This window comes from Aptenodytes patagonicus, chromosome 1 (genome assembly GCF_965638725.1).
Source record: "Aptenodytes patagonicus chromosome 1, bAptPat1.pri.cur, whole genome shotgun sequence".
Taxonomy (NCBI): Eukaryota; Metazoa; Chordata; class Aves; order Sphenisciformes; family Spheniscidae; genus Aptenodytes; species Aptenodytes patagonicus.
The window spans coordinates 2,632,743-2,646,999 of record NC_134949.1 but is presented as its reverse complement, the minus strand read 5'-3'; the positions used below and the strand labels follow the sequence as shown (position 1 = coordinate 2,646,999).

At 47.3% G+C, this 14,257-nt stretch overlaps 1 protein-coding gene across 2 annotated transcripts in view; it reads right to left on the bottom strand.

The window, feature by feature from the left end:
* PLXNA4 (plexin A4) overlaps positions 1-14,257 on the bottom strand; it is a 472,614-nt gene that overhangs the window by 74,509 nt on the left and 383,848 nt on the right. For both annotated transcript variants that reach the window (XM_076346806.1, XM_076346900.1), the window contains exons 11-14: positions 13,634-13,730; positions 10,054-10,244; positions 4,393-4,544; positions 3,641-3,758 (exon numbers count right to left, since the gene is read on the bottom strand). In XM_076346806.1, coding sequence (XP_076202921.1) covers positions 3,641-3,758; positions 4,393-4,544; positions 10,054-10,244; positions 13,634-13,730 — 558 coding nt within the window. The remainder of the gene's footprint in view (positions 1-3,640; positions 3,759-4,392; positions 4,545-10,053; positions 10,245-13,633; positions 13,731-14,257) is intronic.

Sequence of the window (14,257 nt, the reverse complement as noted above, 5' to 3'; positions counted from 1 at the left end):
CAGCTTGGTGCACATAGCCTACACAACAGCACTGCAACAGCATCTGCTTTACAAACCACAGAGGAACATTTGAGTTAACACCCCAAAGCCCCTTGTCCTGCTCCTCGATGGGTTTCCTGCTCTCTCCTCAGAGGTCGATAAACTAGCCATGCCCTTTTGAGGATCCTCGCAGACCAGAACTACATCAGCAGCGCTCCTTGGCAAAGCCTCGCTGTGTCTCGTGCCGATCTTACAAAAGGGTTTGTGGCTGAGCTTTCAAAGTTGCGATAAACCATTAATTATTCACAGTGGCCTTCATAAATATTGCACAGCATGTTTGCAGTAAAACTCAGCCTTCAGACTATTGACCATTTCCTTGCTGGTGAAAGGTGATGGAAAATGCAAGGGGGTCTGGTGGATCTGTAATAGGCTGAAGTGGACAGTGACAATGAGGGAAAGAGGACGGGAAATCTTCTGTGCCTTTCTGGGCGCTTGCCTACTTTCCTCTGCTCCCCAACCCTTTACTTTCCTCCAGTACCTCCTCCACACAGGCTGTCCACAGAGAAGCTGCCATCAGAGCTGTGTCTAAACTGACCTCATGGTGCATGTCAAGACCTTGGTTCCCACTTCATTCCTCCTGGGGACAAGGGCAGAGCAAGATGTGACTCACACACAGCTTGTGCACCTCGGTTTCCTTTCTATAGGTTCAACAGCAGGAGCAGGATGGGAAAGATGGAAGGGGGACCCGTTGCAAATGCTCTCCCGGGACAAGGAATTTAGGAGCAGGCCCAGAAGAGATACAATCAGAGTAGCCCTCATCACCTGCACTGAGCCATAATATACTCATCCAAAGCCAGAATAAAGGCAAACTTGCTTCAGCGTATGAATTGAAAAGTGAAGGGAACTTTTTTTTGATTGAAAGACTATGGCAATAATCATAGCAACAAAATGAATAACTAAGAAAAAAAAGAAATTATTTTCGTTTAGATCATAATAAATTTCATTTCAGCCTGCAACAAAATGCTTTGTTTCCCTTTTGGCTTATTGTACCTTCTAATGCAATTTGCATTTTTGATCACAGATGAGTTTAAAACAAACTAACAGCTTTTTGAATTTAAAAGTTCTGGTTAGAAATGTGGAGAAGAATTGTTCTAGCATCTCTAAACTAAGCTACCTCTTTTTTAAAACACTGAAATTAGATCCTCTGTTGAGTTCAAAATATCATCTCTTCCAATTCTTGCAGGAGAAGGGAAGGCTGAACCTATTGGCCAAATTTGACCCTGTTTTGCTTCAAACCTTCTGAAAAGCAATTTTCCAGAGGATTTACTATGCATCAGAAAGCGACATTTATCTCCCATGTGATGCCCTTCCTTAGTTTTCAAACATCTTCCTTCCCTTAAAGCTGCCACCCACCGTTGCAGGATGCCAAGGCATGTTGTGATGCCTGCAATAACATCTCTACCCTCCTGGCAAAAGAATCAGAGGAAGACAAGCCGCGCCAACAAACACAGCTCCTGCTATGAAAGCAATGGACACGGGAGAGGGAATATGATGTGCAGGCTGGAGAGCGTCTGTATTTTTTTCTGTCTAGCACAAAGGTATTGAGGTATTCGGCAGAGAAAAACCCTGTTGACTTCATGCTCATGCATGGCTGGGATAGCTGGCAGCCGGAAAGCCAGCAAGCAGAGGGAAAAGCTGTCACAGACGGACACGGATGATCAAAATCAGACACTAATTCCAAGAGTAGCAAAGGTGACACGCTGAAGTGTAATGTCCTGGAAAGAGCCCTTCTGTCTGCCTAGTGGGGGCTATCTCTCAAGGTGTTTCTCTGCCCCCACCACCATAGCACCTGAGTAGCATCGGGAAATACAGAGAACAGAGAAATTTCTGTAGCTCAAGGGGGAAATCTAAGATATTTGCATTCATTACCAGTTCCCTTTACCATAAAAAAAATGCTCGGGCATGTGAACAATTTCAGAAAAGACCCGTTCCCTTGCAGGAGTCGAGAGCTTTTGATGGGAACAAAGAGACACTCTCATCTCAAACCTGCACAGATCTGCAGAGATCAAGGCCAGGCAATGCTTGCATGTCCCCAGCAAGGGGCCTTAGAGGAATAAGCAGGTCTCTTGGACAAGGAGCATCGCCAGAAAGGAGCAAAAAACCAAATCCAGTGTACAACGTGTTTGGCTCTGCTCCTCTCTTCCATGAGGCTTTCACCATGGCAAAGCCACAGTCTCAGGCTGAACTTGCACCAGAAGTAGTGCAGAATCAGGCCCAGAGCCCCTCTGACTGCTTTGCAAGCTGATGTCCCAGACAGACGGTGTAGCAAGCCAATTTGCCAGTCCCAGCAGTCTCTCTAAAAAGAGGAGCGTGGCTGCTCTCTGAGTGCCGTCGGCACACATTGAGTGGAAGCTGTGCATGTGGTCCCACCGCTCACCATCCCTAGGGACTTTTGACTTCATCTCCAAATTCCTCATGGCTAAGTCCTCTCTCCAAACCAACCACCCCTAAAAGCTAACTGAAGTTCAAGCTTGATGGTGTCTATCGTTTCACCACGGAGCATCCAAAACAGTTGCCCACTTGCGCTGAGCCCATCATACTCTACAGCTCACCCGCAGCCTGGCTGGTGAACTGGTCCTTCCTGATCTAGTGCTTCTGGGGTGCAGCACTGCTTCTCCGGGACACCCAGAAGACCACCTAACGCAAACACCCCTCGAATGCTACATCTTGCAGAAGCACCTCCCACTGCTATGGTGAATGCCTGTGGCCCAGTAAATGGGAATTTTTGTCCTTGCTAGCAGAAGGCCATGGGCTTTGCACTGACACAACACCACAGAGTCTCAGGACGTCTTTGGGCTTGCCGTGCCCTCAGCTGGGTGTCCTTGTGATCACAAGAGTCCCATGGCCCAGCCTCATGCCCAACCTGCCTGAGCTCAGCGCTGGGAACACCCTGCATGGCCAAGAGCTGCCTTCCTGGGCAGGCACTGCCCAGCAAACACCAGCCCTTTGTGTGCCCGGGCTGGGCGCTGGGCAGCTCTGCCACTGGCGCTGGGGACCAGGGAGAAGGGAGAAAGTGGTGGGGAGAGGGGGGATAAAGATGCCCCTGGGAACACCCAAGAGTGAGGAGGAAGAAACTCCACCACGGACATCCCACTCTTCCTGCTGAAGACCTCAGGGTGGTAATGACTAGTGGCAACCCCCATGTTTCTCCTGGAGAACCTTGGTGCCTTCAACTGTAGGGCCTGGAGGGATGCTGGCAGGGTGAGCATCACCCCCAGGAAAAGTAAGATACTAGGCAAGTTTTTTTCCTTTTCTTTTTTTTTTCCTTTTCTTTTTTTTTTTCCTTTTTCTTTTTTCTTTCCTGTATAGCTTTTTTAACTATTAATGAGGATTTTCTGTACTAATTTGGACCATGGCTGTATGTAACTGTAAATGGACTAATAATTTGAACTATTATTAGATTGTTAAAACATTAATTAGGCAAGCTATTTTTGCTCATAACAAGATTTTGAAAGGAAATGGAAGGAACAACTTGGTGCACTCAGAACAGCAGTGAAGAGCTCAGAGGCTGAATATGGTCAAGGACAATGGACAGATGCAGCAAAGGGGACCAGGGCCCGAGGACCTCCATGGCCAAGGAGAATTTCTCACAGGAGCTTACCATAAAGTAATAGAGCTGTGAAGACCTGGCCATGAACTCTGGTTTGCACTCGGCCACGCAGATTTCCACGAATCCGGCATGCTGGCTGGGCTTGGCCTCCCCCATCTCACATACTATCCTGTGGAGAAAATATGAACCAGAAGCAAGGTTTGAGGGATGGTTTGGTGGTCTGGGTAAGATGGAATTGGAGCAAACAGCCCACACTTCTGGGGAATGGACTGTAGACTTAACCCATCCTCTTCTTTACAATCCAGGATCCAAACTGCGGACTAAGTTATTTTTAAAGAGTGGTGGCTTTTGGCTGTTGGCACTTGGTGGGACAAATGTTTAGCTGGTGTAAATCAGCATAGCTTCACTTAAATACACAGACAAATGCTGGGCTGAGGTCTGACCCCAGGGCTCCCTCTGTCCTCCAGCCTTGCATGGTGGACAGCTTTGCAGCTGCAAGGCTTAATGATCACTCCTGCACGTGGTAAGCTGCTTCTCAGGACTGCTGCTCCCCAAACTGGAATTGAACACCCTTGTGGTGGCTGTTATGTGAAAAACAGAGGATAACTTCAGGGTATATGCCATGAGGATTATCTAAATATGCAATCCAAATACAGTAATAAACGGATTATTAGCTCCTGACCTGGAAGCGAGGAATGGAAGATGGAAGGTTGAGTGGAATGGACCACTTAGAAGATCCTACAGGTAGCAATGACTGTTATTAGGTGTGCTGTGGCCCACTGTCTGCCACACACCCAACTTACTGCTCTGCTGGGATGTACCCTTCCACCAGCGGTTTGCACTCCACTCCGGCCACTTTGACGTGAGACACAATATCTCTGAACTCCAGCCCCAGATTCTCCCCACGGATGGTCACTTTGGTCCCTCCTTCGCGAGGGCCCGTCACTGGATTGATCTGGAGAAACAAGCCAAGAAAAAGGAGAATAATCAAACCACCTATGTAAAGACATCAGCATCCTCTCAGGTGAAAGAAGAAACGATATCAGGTCTCTTTGTGACCACTACAGACACTCCTAATTATGAATGCTGAACAACTGAGGGAACAAGCCTACTCCAGATACATCACTAGGTCCAGCTCCCATGCAAATATAGATCACACATGCCCCAACCTCAGAGTATACAAAATTTTGCCCCAGATCTCATTTACTCTCTTTTAACTACTTGCAAAACATCCAGAGACGAGTAGGAGATGTTTTCTAGGTAGGAGCAGGGGTTTCTGGTTGTGCAGCTGAGCTCTGCACTTTATAGACATGAGCCATGGAAAGGCAGGAGAGGGGCACAGTCGAAAGAAATGGGAGAAAGAACAAGAAGAGGACACAAACGGCTTCAGCCAATTTAAATCCTAAATTCCCAGCCCAAAGCACATGGAGTTTCTGATCTGTTCTGGAGGTAGGTATTGGTCATGCATCACAAACTCAGCTGAAAATGTCCACCTGAAAAGAAACAGCTGAGACACAACAGAAACAGCGTGTCAGATTATGTACGGAGTAGGTGGACGGTGACTGAGACAGCAGCAGCAGTTGCTGTGTGCCAACACGTATTTCTGAAAGAGCTCCAGCTGCCCTCAAGGTAGAGCTGGGGCCAAGGGAAGGGCAAGCACGGGAGCATGGACAGCTTATTTGTGGTGTGGGAGGCCCCTGAGCCCCAGTGTGAGACGAGTGGCTATCCCAACCATCCTGGTGGCTGGTGGCATGACGTTTGTGTCCCAGTCTGAAGTTTCACCAGACCCTAGCAGGGGTAGGATCACTGTGTCTTGCTCAGCAGTGGCTGCGTTGGGCAGCAGAGCCAAAGCACCACCCAAACTCCAAAGCTCACCTCTTCCTCCCATTGCAGAGCCTCACCCTACAGCCAGAGCTGTCTATCTCTGTGCAACATTTCTGGCCCATGCGAAGGGGGTGTGTACGTGGGAAAGCATTCTGCATCACATCCATCACCCTTGTTCAGAGCCAGGCGGAAATCAGCATTGGAGTTGTCTCCTCAACATTGAAACACCACCGAAATCATGGGGCTGGCCCTTAATTATCTCAGTTCTGCCCTTCCAATTATTCACCGTGCCCAAATGCTTTGCCATACAACTGGCTAGTTGAAAGGGGCTTCAAACGTTGCTTTAAAAGGGTATTCCCTGCTGCCCATTCAGGATGCCACGGCTGCCATCTGCCAGCGTTGGCAAGGCGCTCTCTGCAGTGAGGAAGGGGGAATTCCCTGTCTGAGGTCCGTACCCACCGGCTGATGGCTCTGCCAACTGGGAATCTAGGGCTGGCAGCTAGACCCTTGCGTAGCAGTCGGACTGGCAGGGAAAGTCAAGGCACTGGCACGAGCGGGACCGCTTCCCAGTGCTGAGTCTGGCACCAGGGTTAGCCTAATTTCCACCCAGAGGCCAATTTTTAGAAGGTCCGTCTTTAATAAAAGGAAAGAGACCCTGGCACCTTTAGGGGATATTTTATTTTAGGATATTTAATTTGAGGTGCCGTGAACCACCTCCTGAATGAGTGTGTCTTTGCTCTGACCATACCGGGAACCAATGGAGATTAACAATTTAATAGCACAGATGAGCACAGACAAGTGCTTGGACCTGTAGGGTTGTGCAGCATAGACACAACCTCTGCAGCACAAGATCCCTGCAGCGGCCGGGTCTCAGGTCCAAAAAACAGACAAATACCACTTGAGCCAACAAAATCAGAACCATGGCAGGTTCTGACAGGTGAAATTATTATTTGGGTTGGCTGGAGATTTGACCTTTGGACGGTCTGTGGTGATGAGATTGATAGACAAGTAGAAAATGGATAAAAAAAGAGAGAGAGAGGCATTTGTGGTTATTTTCCAGGAAATTAGGAAAGTATCTTAAAAAAATGAGAATGAAAATGAAATTTTTATTCCAGGAGAAACTAATACTGATTGTCTCAGCTGGGGACTCAACATTGAAAACTTGAACTATTTTCCAAAAATATCAGTTTCAAACTATTTTTATTCTGAATCATTAATAAATATCTATTCAAGCAAAGTTTTCTTTTTGAAATACTTATTTTGCTGACATCAGCTAACCCTCTCCTAATAAAACACTATATGTATGATGCCGGAAGGCTAGAATATATCACCGTACCAAATGCAATCTAGTATGTACTCAAAATGAAAAAAGAAAAACAAACTAAGATTTCCATATTTTATTTTATTTCCTTATGTATTAGACACACTTTGTAAGAGAACTGAGTTCCCCGTGGGATATTTTGGTTCTGTTTTGTGGTATTAAACTTGCCATCAAATGTTTTTTACTTGTTCTAGTAAGGTAGGTGTCTAGTAAGCTAGTTCTGTGGTTAGTTAGGGCTCATCTATGCTTGAAAGAGCTTGCTAGCATGGGCAGTACTTCTCACAGCAGGTCAAAAGAGGATTTTTTTTCTCGTATGACTAATGTCATTACCCTGAATAAAAAAAGGTGTAGTGGTGAAAAGGAACATCTTGCTAGAAAAGTCCTTTTCTTTAGGACTAGGGGTGAGTTTGAGGCAAAAGTTTCACTGCAGGAGCCACACAAAACTCAGTGGAAACATTATCATCCTCCTTCCGTCTCTGTCTGAAGCACGAGATTTTTAAAAATTCTTGCTATGACTCAAAAAGCATCAACAGGGAACTTCGCGGAGTGGAGCCAGCACAGCACCTCTGAGCCCCTCCCTGTGTGATTTTTAATTTGTAAAGGCCAGCTTCAGAACCCACTTATTTCCTTAAAACAGGAGGGCCTGGGATTCTCCCAGGAGCACGTGGGAGATTTTTTAACCCCAACTCATCACACTCCCACAGATACGTACAAGAAGAAGGCGTTACTGCGCTGTTTTCACAACGAGAGAGAAGGAGCCTGTTTCTATCACAGGTGCAAAAGTGTGGAACGAGACCTGTCAGTTTTGGGGAGGAAAATGCAGGCAGGGAAACAAAAGCTGCCAGGAAGCCTCAGCTTTTTCTTGAAAGACCCAGAGCTGCGACACCGCATCACAATTTACGCCCTCCGCTCATATCAGCCTAATGCTGCAGCTTGTCACTCTTAAAGGAGGTTTTGTGGCTCAGCGAGACTGTAAGTCCTTTAATTTCACTGAGTGGCAATATAAATACAAGAGCTAGTAAATAAATACAGGTTATGGGAAGCTCTGTGCTGGGTGCACGCGTGTGCTTGTGCAAGTGTGAGTACACGTGTTGTTTCTCTTCCTTTGCCTGCACAGATACTGCCCTGGCTCCTCACCAGAATACGCACGCTCTTACCAACCGCTCCAGACCTACCATTAGCTGCAATATATATCCAGTCACTTGAGATTACTTCCATGCTAATGGCTCAGAAAAAGACTTTCCAAGAGCTACTTATGATTGCACCAGACAGTTGGAATATTTCATGAGCAAATATTGCAATGATCTGTTTGAGCTGTGGGAGAAGTTGGAGGAAATGCCAGCAGAATTAGAAGTACGTCCCTTCTGGAGCTGTAGGGTGGAAAGTGAGTGCTTTGCACTTCATAAAGAGACTGTAAATGCAGGGTTGGGGTTAAAGCATGGCAGAGAAATGTGGATGGACCTTCAGAACATCATACTACCACATGGTCAGGTCCTTGGGTTTTGGACTTCTGCTTTAGTTGGTCATCCATCACTTTCCCAATACCGAATTCTACGAATCTGTGCAAAGTTTCTGAATCTTTCCCAAGGTTTGAGAATCTGAAAAGATTCAAAAAAGGTTTCATCTATCCCCCTATAATTTTCAAGGCCTTAAAGCTGAACTTTCAGAAGTAGCTGCTCATTCTGGCTATCTCTGGGTTTGGTTTCACAGCTTCAGGTGGTTACGGTGGGCTCAAAATTACCAGTCCCAGATAAATCCAAGTGCGGTGGAGGCCTCCACCTTGGAAACATGTTCAAAGCAGTCCGACTGAGTACTTTGGGGACTGATGGATGGCAGGAAGATGGATTGAAACACAGTAAGAGGGGCTCTTTTCAGTGGCATCTGGGAAAACCAGATTCTATCCAGCCTTTGCTTTCACAGAACTTTCACACATGGACATTGGTTTAGGGCTCGTCCATACCACACACATTTTTTGATTCTTAACTGAATACAATTGAAAAAGCCTTTCTTGCTTTATAGTAAAATAATCCACCTAACGTTTCATATTAAACCGCAACCATGGAAGCTGGGATTTCCTCCTTTGCATTTCCCTTCTCTTCCCTGTCTCACTTTCCTCCTTACTTTTCTCATTTGCAGAATAAGGCCCTAGCCACCCTGAAAAGGGTACTCCTGTTAACAAAGGCACACTGACTGAGAAGTATTTAAGGCCGGAGGCAGTTGGTAAGGATGTAGCCCTCATCGTCAAGGCTCAGATCTGTCCTGCTGCCTGCCCTGTGACCCTGAATATGGTGCCCATCATTATGGCAAAGGCGTCCTAAGACAGCAGGCAAAAATCACTTTAGACTGGAAGCCTGATTTCCCTCCCTTGCCTTCTTTCCCTTTCTCTGCTCCCTCTCTCTATGGTTTTCCTATTGTCTTATCTCCCCTTTGTACCTTTGCCCCAGCTCTTCCTTTGGCCCAGCCAACACATTCAATAGGAAACCTTCTAAAGAACACTGTTATGCTGCAGATCCTTCCCCCCCCAGCCTGGCCCTCATTCTCTCTTTATCACTTAATAAGACAGTTCCAAGCTTTGTTTAGTCCAGGCTTGATCCTGCCTCCTCCTTGAGCCTTCAAAGGGGGAAAGCTGACAACTGTACAGGGCTTTGTTTGCTCTGTGGGGACTTCTTTCACCATGAAAAGTCAGCCAGGCAAACAGAAGAGCGTTACTCTGCTGGAGTCAGTGGAGTCTTGTTTTTTTCTGGACATTGACTTTGTCCATGTCATGCTGCCGGGAAGCGTGAAGTACAACCTCCCCTCTTCCTTGACCTTCTGTCAGCAAAGCTCAAAACACTCTGGGATCTCTCAACATCTCCTTCTCAACCAGGCTGGCCAGAGAGGCTATTTCAAGAGACAGTTGGGCTCATTTGATTACCCTCACACTGTCTATTTGAGATGCCCCAGAGCATCTTCTCTCACCTTCAGCTGCTCCTGAAAGGCTTCATGTCACATCTGCCAACTCTGTGTGGGCAGGTTAGTTGCTCTGGTGTTCCTCAGATTGCACTAGCAGACTGTGTTTGTGCAACTGATTCATGTCCACATTGACTATGGTGGGAACTCTGACACCGTGCTCACCCCTATGTTGTAGGCACCTGAAGATGTGTGCCTACCTTTGAAGGCTACCATGGCCTCCTATCCCCAAGGTTGCCTGGGGCTTTGCCTGACCCAGCAGAGCTCAGCCCTGACCTTCCCCTCACCAACCCAAAGACAAATCAGGAAAATAAACCAAGGAAAGGGTACGAGAGGGAATACCCCAGCTTCTTGCAGATCCATGACTTACATCTGTGATCTTGGGGTTTGTGCATTTGCCCTTGGTGCTGGACAACTCCAGCCACTGGCTGTCCTGAGCTGGGCAGTGCTGCTTCAGTGTGCACTGGTTCTGCCCCTCGCACCAGCCGCATTCGAAGTCCGGGTCGGCTTTCAGGCACAGTCCGCAGCTGTCCCGCATGGCCCCGCACTTGTACAGGTGAACTGGAGGGACAGGAAAAAAGAGAGGACCTGAGAGATGCAGACAGCATGGGAGAGTGGTGGGATGTCAGAGGGCAGAATGAGGAGCAAGAGAGGGGAAGGTGTTCTAGGCTGCTCTTCCCAGAGGCAGGATGGGACCTCTCCAGGGGGGTAAATAATGAGGGAAAAAATGTTTATATCCTTCTTGAAAAAAACTGCACTTGTCAGAGTTCACCCCCCATGAAAGATATTTTTGGAAGTTGAGAGCAGAAGGAAGGATGCTGTCCTCAGTAGAGTGATGGACTGCAAGCAGGAGGTCGGGAGGGAAAGGTTCTTAGGCAGTGACTTGGCCTCAGTCCCTTCCTTTTTCAGAGACTGAATGACATACAGTGCCACCTATAACCAGTCTCAGCCTCAGCTCTTCACCCTAAAATGATTTTCTAGACTTGGCCTACCCACAACTTACTTCAACTTGGGGATTTGCCTGGTGTGAAACTACCCAGAACTGAGTGCTAAGGTAATGTCACTCAGGTTTCCCCCTTAACAGAAGGGGGGAACCTTCTGTTTACTATTATCTCCTAAGAGATAATAGTAAATTCACAATGGTTCACTATGAGGCTGAATCCAGGGATTCACAATCAGCCTTTCCCCCTTCTTCTGCTCCAGAAATTCAGTCTGCTTTACACTGTGGAGTACTAAGTTGATCCTCCTCTAATACAGACAGCAACGATTAATGCTTAGCTCCATCTTGGGCTGCTAAGTGGTTAGAAGCAGTCAAAGCTTTTTCCAAATAAAGCCTAAAAAAGTTGCAGTCCTCCTACAAAATAAGATCATGTTATTTATCCTTATTTTACAGATGTGTAAACTGAGGCCTGGGTTGCACAGGGGGCTGATAGCAAAAGTCTCCTCCCTGAAGATGAAGACAGCAGAATCGAGGCTTTCAGACTTGCTTTTTTTCTGTATTTGTGGACATGTTGGTGGATTGCTTTATAAGATGGGGGATTTTCCCTTTGTGCTTCTGTTTTGCTGTGTCAGTAGGAGACTAAAGTCTTGTCTATGGTTATTACCATACACAATCCCAAAGCTCAAAGGCTTTGGATACGTGTGCTGAAAAGCTCTGGCTGTCTCTCCACACCTGCGCCTCAGAAGTCAGCAAGTATTGACCAATGCAAGGGAAAGCTCAGAAACTTTTTATTTCTCCAGGTTGGGTGCAAGAAAAGTTTACAAAACAGCTGTCAACCACAGTGTGCTACAGGCCTCCTGGGATACAGACCTTTCCTTAATTTTCTGTTGGATTTCCTCAAATTTGCTGAGTTGCTCTGTCTGAGTGCTATCAGTGAGTATCTCTGCAGGCACTTCAGTAGGCTTGGTTTAGTTTAGCCTTTCAGCCTACCAGCCCAGCCCATGCGGTGCTGGCTATGAAAGTAGTGGCATCTTGGTTGCTTGAAGGCAGTGTACCCCAGTGCAACTGCACTTAGAAAGGCACTGGGTCTAATCCTGCCTCTGCCTCTCCCTCTCAGTTTTCCGGAGAAGAAGGTCTGCTTGTTTGCAGCACTGTGCGAAGCCCTGCCAGGGTTTTGTGTTTGCTTGTAGCCACTACATTTATGCTAGTGAATAAAGCTCTCTGTGTCCCCGAGAGCATGTAGTATGCCTCCATGTGGTATATCCATGTGCACATGCCTAAGCTCTCCTCCTGACTCAAAACATGATGGTATCATCCAAGTTACACATTTGGGATAGCCACCAGCCAGTCCCACTTCCCAAATTTTTCCTAGTCATTAGTCATAACCTTTTGGGTTTGAGTAACCCAAGAACTTGTAAGGGACTGTGCTAAAGACTAAGCACCACAGAACTTTCTTGAGTTCATCCCCTGGTCTGGTTTACATGAGCAGCACAGACATGCCTAAAGACACAATCATCATGATTATGAGATTGATTTTACTCCTACATCACCTAGCACAGCTCAGTACTGCCCCAAAAAAGGTTCACACTCTTCGTGTGGACCGTGTTGCATCAGAACGCTCAGCCTATAACGGTATCAGAAAACTAAGCAGGACTGGGGCAAACGCCCAAAACCTGACCTCCAACCCACACTGTTAAAGGCTAGCACAGTCCATGGCTCTGTTTGAGCCTGTGAAAATTCGCACTGTCCTGGTAATGCCTTGGCACAGCTTGGAGAGCAGGAGAGTGGGCAGACAACTTCAGTGTGAAGAGAGGTTGGCAGCGTGAACATGGGCTGTGCCACGCTGCTGGATGCCAGGGCTAGACAAGGGTCTCCAGCCTGTTGTGTTTAGTGAGTGGATTTAACCTTCAAGAGCCACGGTTTTGGGGAGGACAGTGCAGGACCTTTTGCATTCAAACTGGCTATTCAAACCCACCGGCTATTTGAGCCAGCAGAGAAGGATCGCAGAGGTGGGTGCACGGGGAGAAGGACAGGAAGGGGTCATGCCATGGGGAGGAGAGTTGCCCTCTGTATTGCTCTCCAGCTTCAATATGGTGTTGGTGGAAACCTCACCCACCACCCCTCAGCATGAGGGTGCGTGTGAAATGGTGTGAGAGGAGCATGGGAGTACCTGATGGGCAGTGGGACGATGGAGTGGGAGAAGTTGTGGAAAGTGCCCAAGAAAAGAGAAGGTAAAGCAAGGGAGGGAGAAACTTCTGAGAGGTGGTGATGTGAGAAGGAGAGAGTCTGCAGGTTTGAGCTGTAAATGCAGAGCAGCCGAGAGGAGAGGTTGCCTGGGGAAAAGACCTCAGGGTGGCTGAGGGTAATGGACAAGAGGGAAGAAGATGTGAATGGACCATCCATCTCCAGCAAAAATGCCTGCCTCAGGGTCATGGCTGGATGTGCAATATCCCACTGTGGGGGGCACATCAATCCTGTGCCATCGGTGGTAATTAAACAGAGCCAGGCTCTGGGCAGGAGGTGGTTTTTGGTCTTTTGTCATTATCATTTTATTTTGTTCAACCTTTTCCCACTGACAAGCTGCAGCCTTTTTCCTCCCCCTCTCCCTTCCCCTGTTCATTACTACATTGTCTCTGAGCAGAGAGCGCCCGATCTCCTGGCATGTTAACTTGAAGAGCATCACTGCAGGAGAAATAGAGGGGGAGAAAGCTGGAGAAGAAGGGGCATAAAAACAAGACACAAAAATTTGGGGAGAAGCGGGAGGCAAAGATGATGAAGGAAGAGGGAAAGCAACACAAGTGGGAGGGAGATTCGTATTTCTCAGGTGCAAAGAGAGAAGTGGGGGGGGAAACACAAAGCACACAAAAAAAATTGGTAATTTGCAGAGTGCAGAGAACAAGTATGCACCAGACAGCACGGGGAGATGATGGCGGCTTTGTTAAGTGTAGGGAGCGATGTGGCCCGTTGCTAAGGTTACCGCTTCCAAGGACAAGTTGAAATAACTCTTTACCTTTGTTCTGTGCCGGGTTGTCAATGTTGAAATTCCCGTTCCACACGACCGTCAGCTCCACCGGCAGGCTGTTAATCTCCATCCCTTCGTACGAATACTAGAAGTGGGAGAGGAAAAGCAAAAAAAAACCCAAACCCAGACTTACATGGTGTCCAGAGGTGGGGAGGGGATGGGACGAGGCAAGAGGTGGCGCCGCAAGTTGTGAACAAGAGAAATGGAGCTGTTAGCTACCTCCCTAATCACCATTACCTGCCAGAAAGCCACAGGATGCTCTCAAAGTCGTGGTTCTTAACAGAGCAAGCCGTGCCCCTCTCAGTGGCCTACTTAGCTGTTAGGTGAATATTCCGGGATTTAAGGGTATTTGCACGTGATGGGGCTTATCTTGGAAATTTACCTTCTAGGTGTTGAACACAGCTCTGAAGAGTATTTTGCCAACTCTTGGGCGCACCTTTAAGTTGTACATGATGCATTGTGGGTCTACCATCCAAATACACCTCTGCTGTGTACTCCACAGATGCTGAGCGTATATGTAAGGTTATCTACGCTAACTCCTGGAAGCTGAGTGAGGTGTCAGAAAGCAGGGAACAGGCATATCATGGAAATACCTTAAAAAAGGGGAAAAAT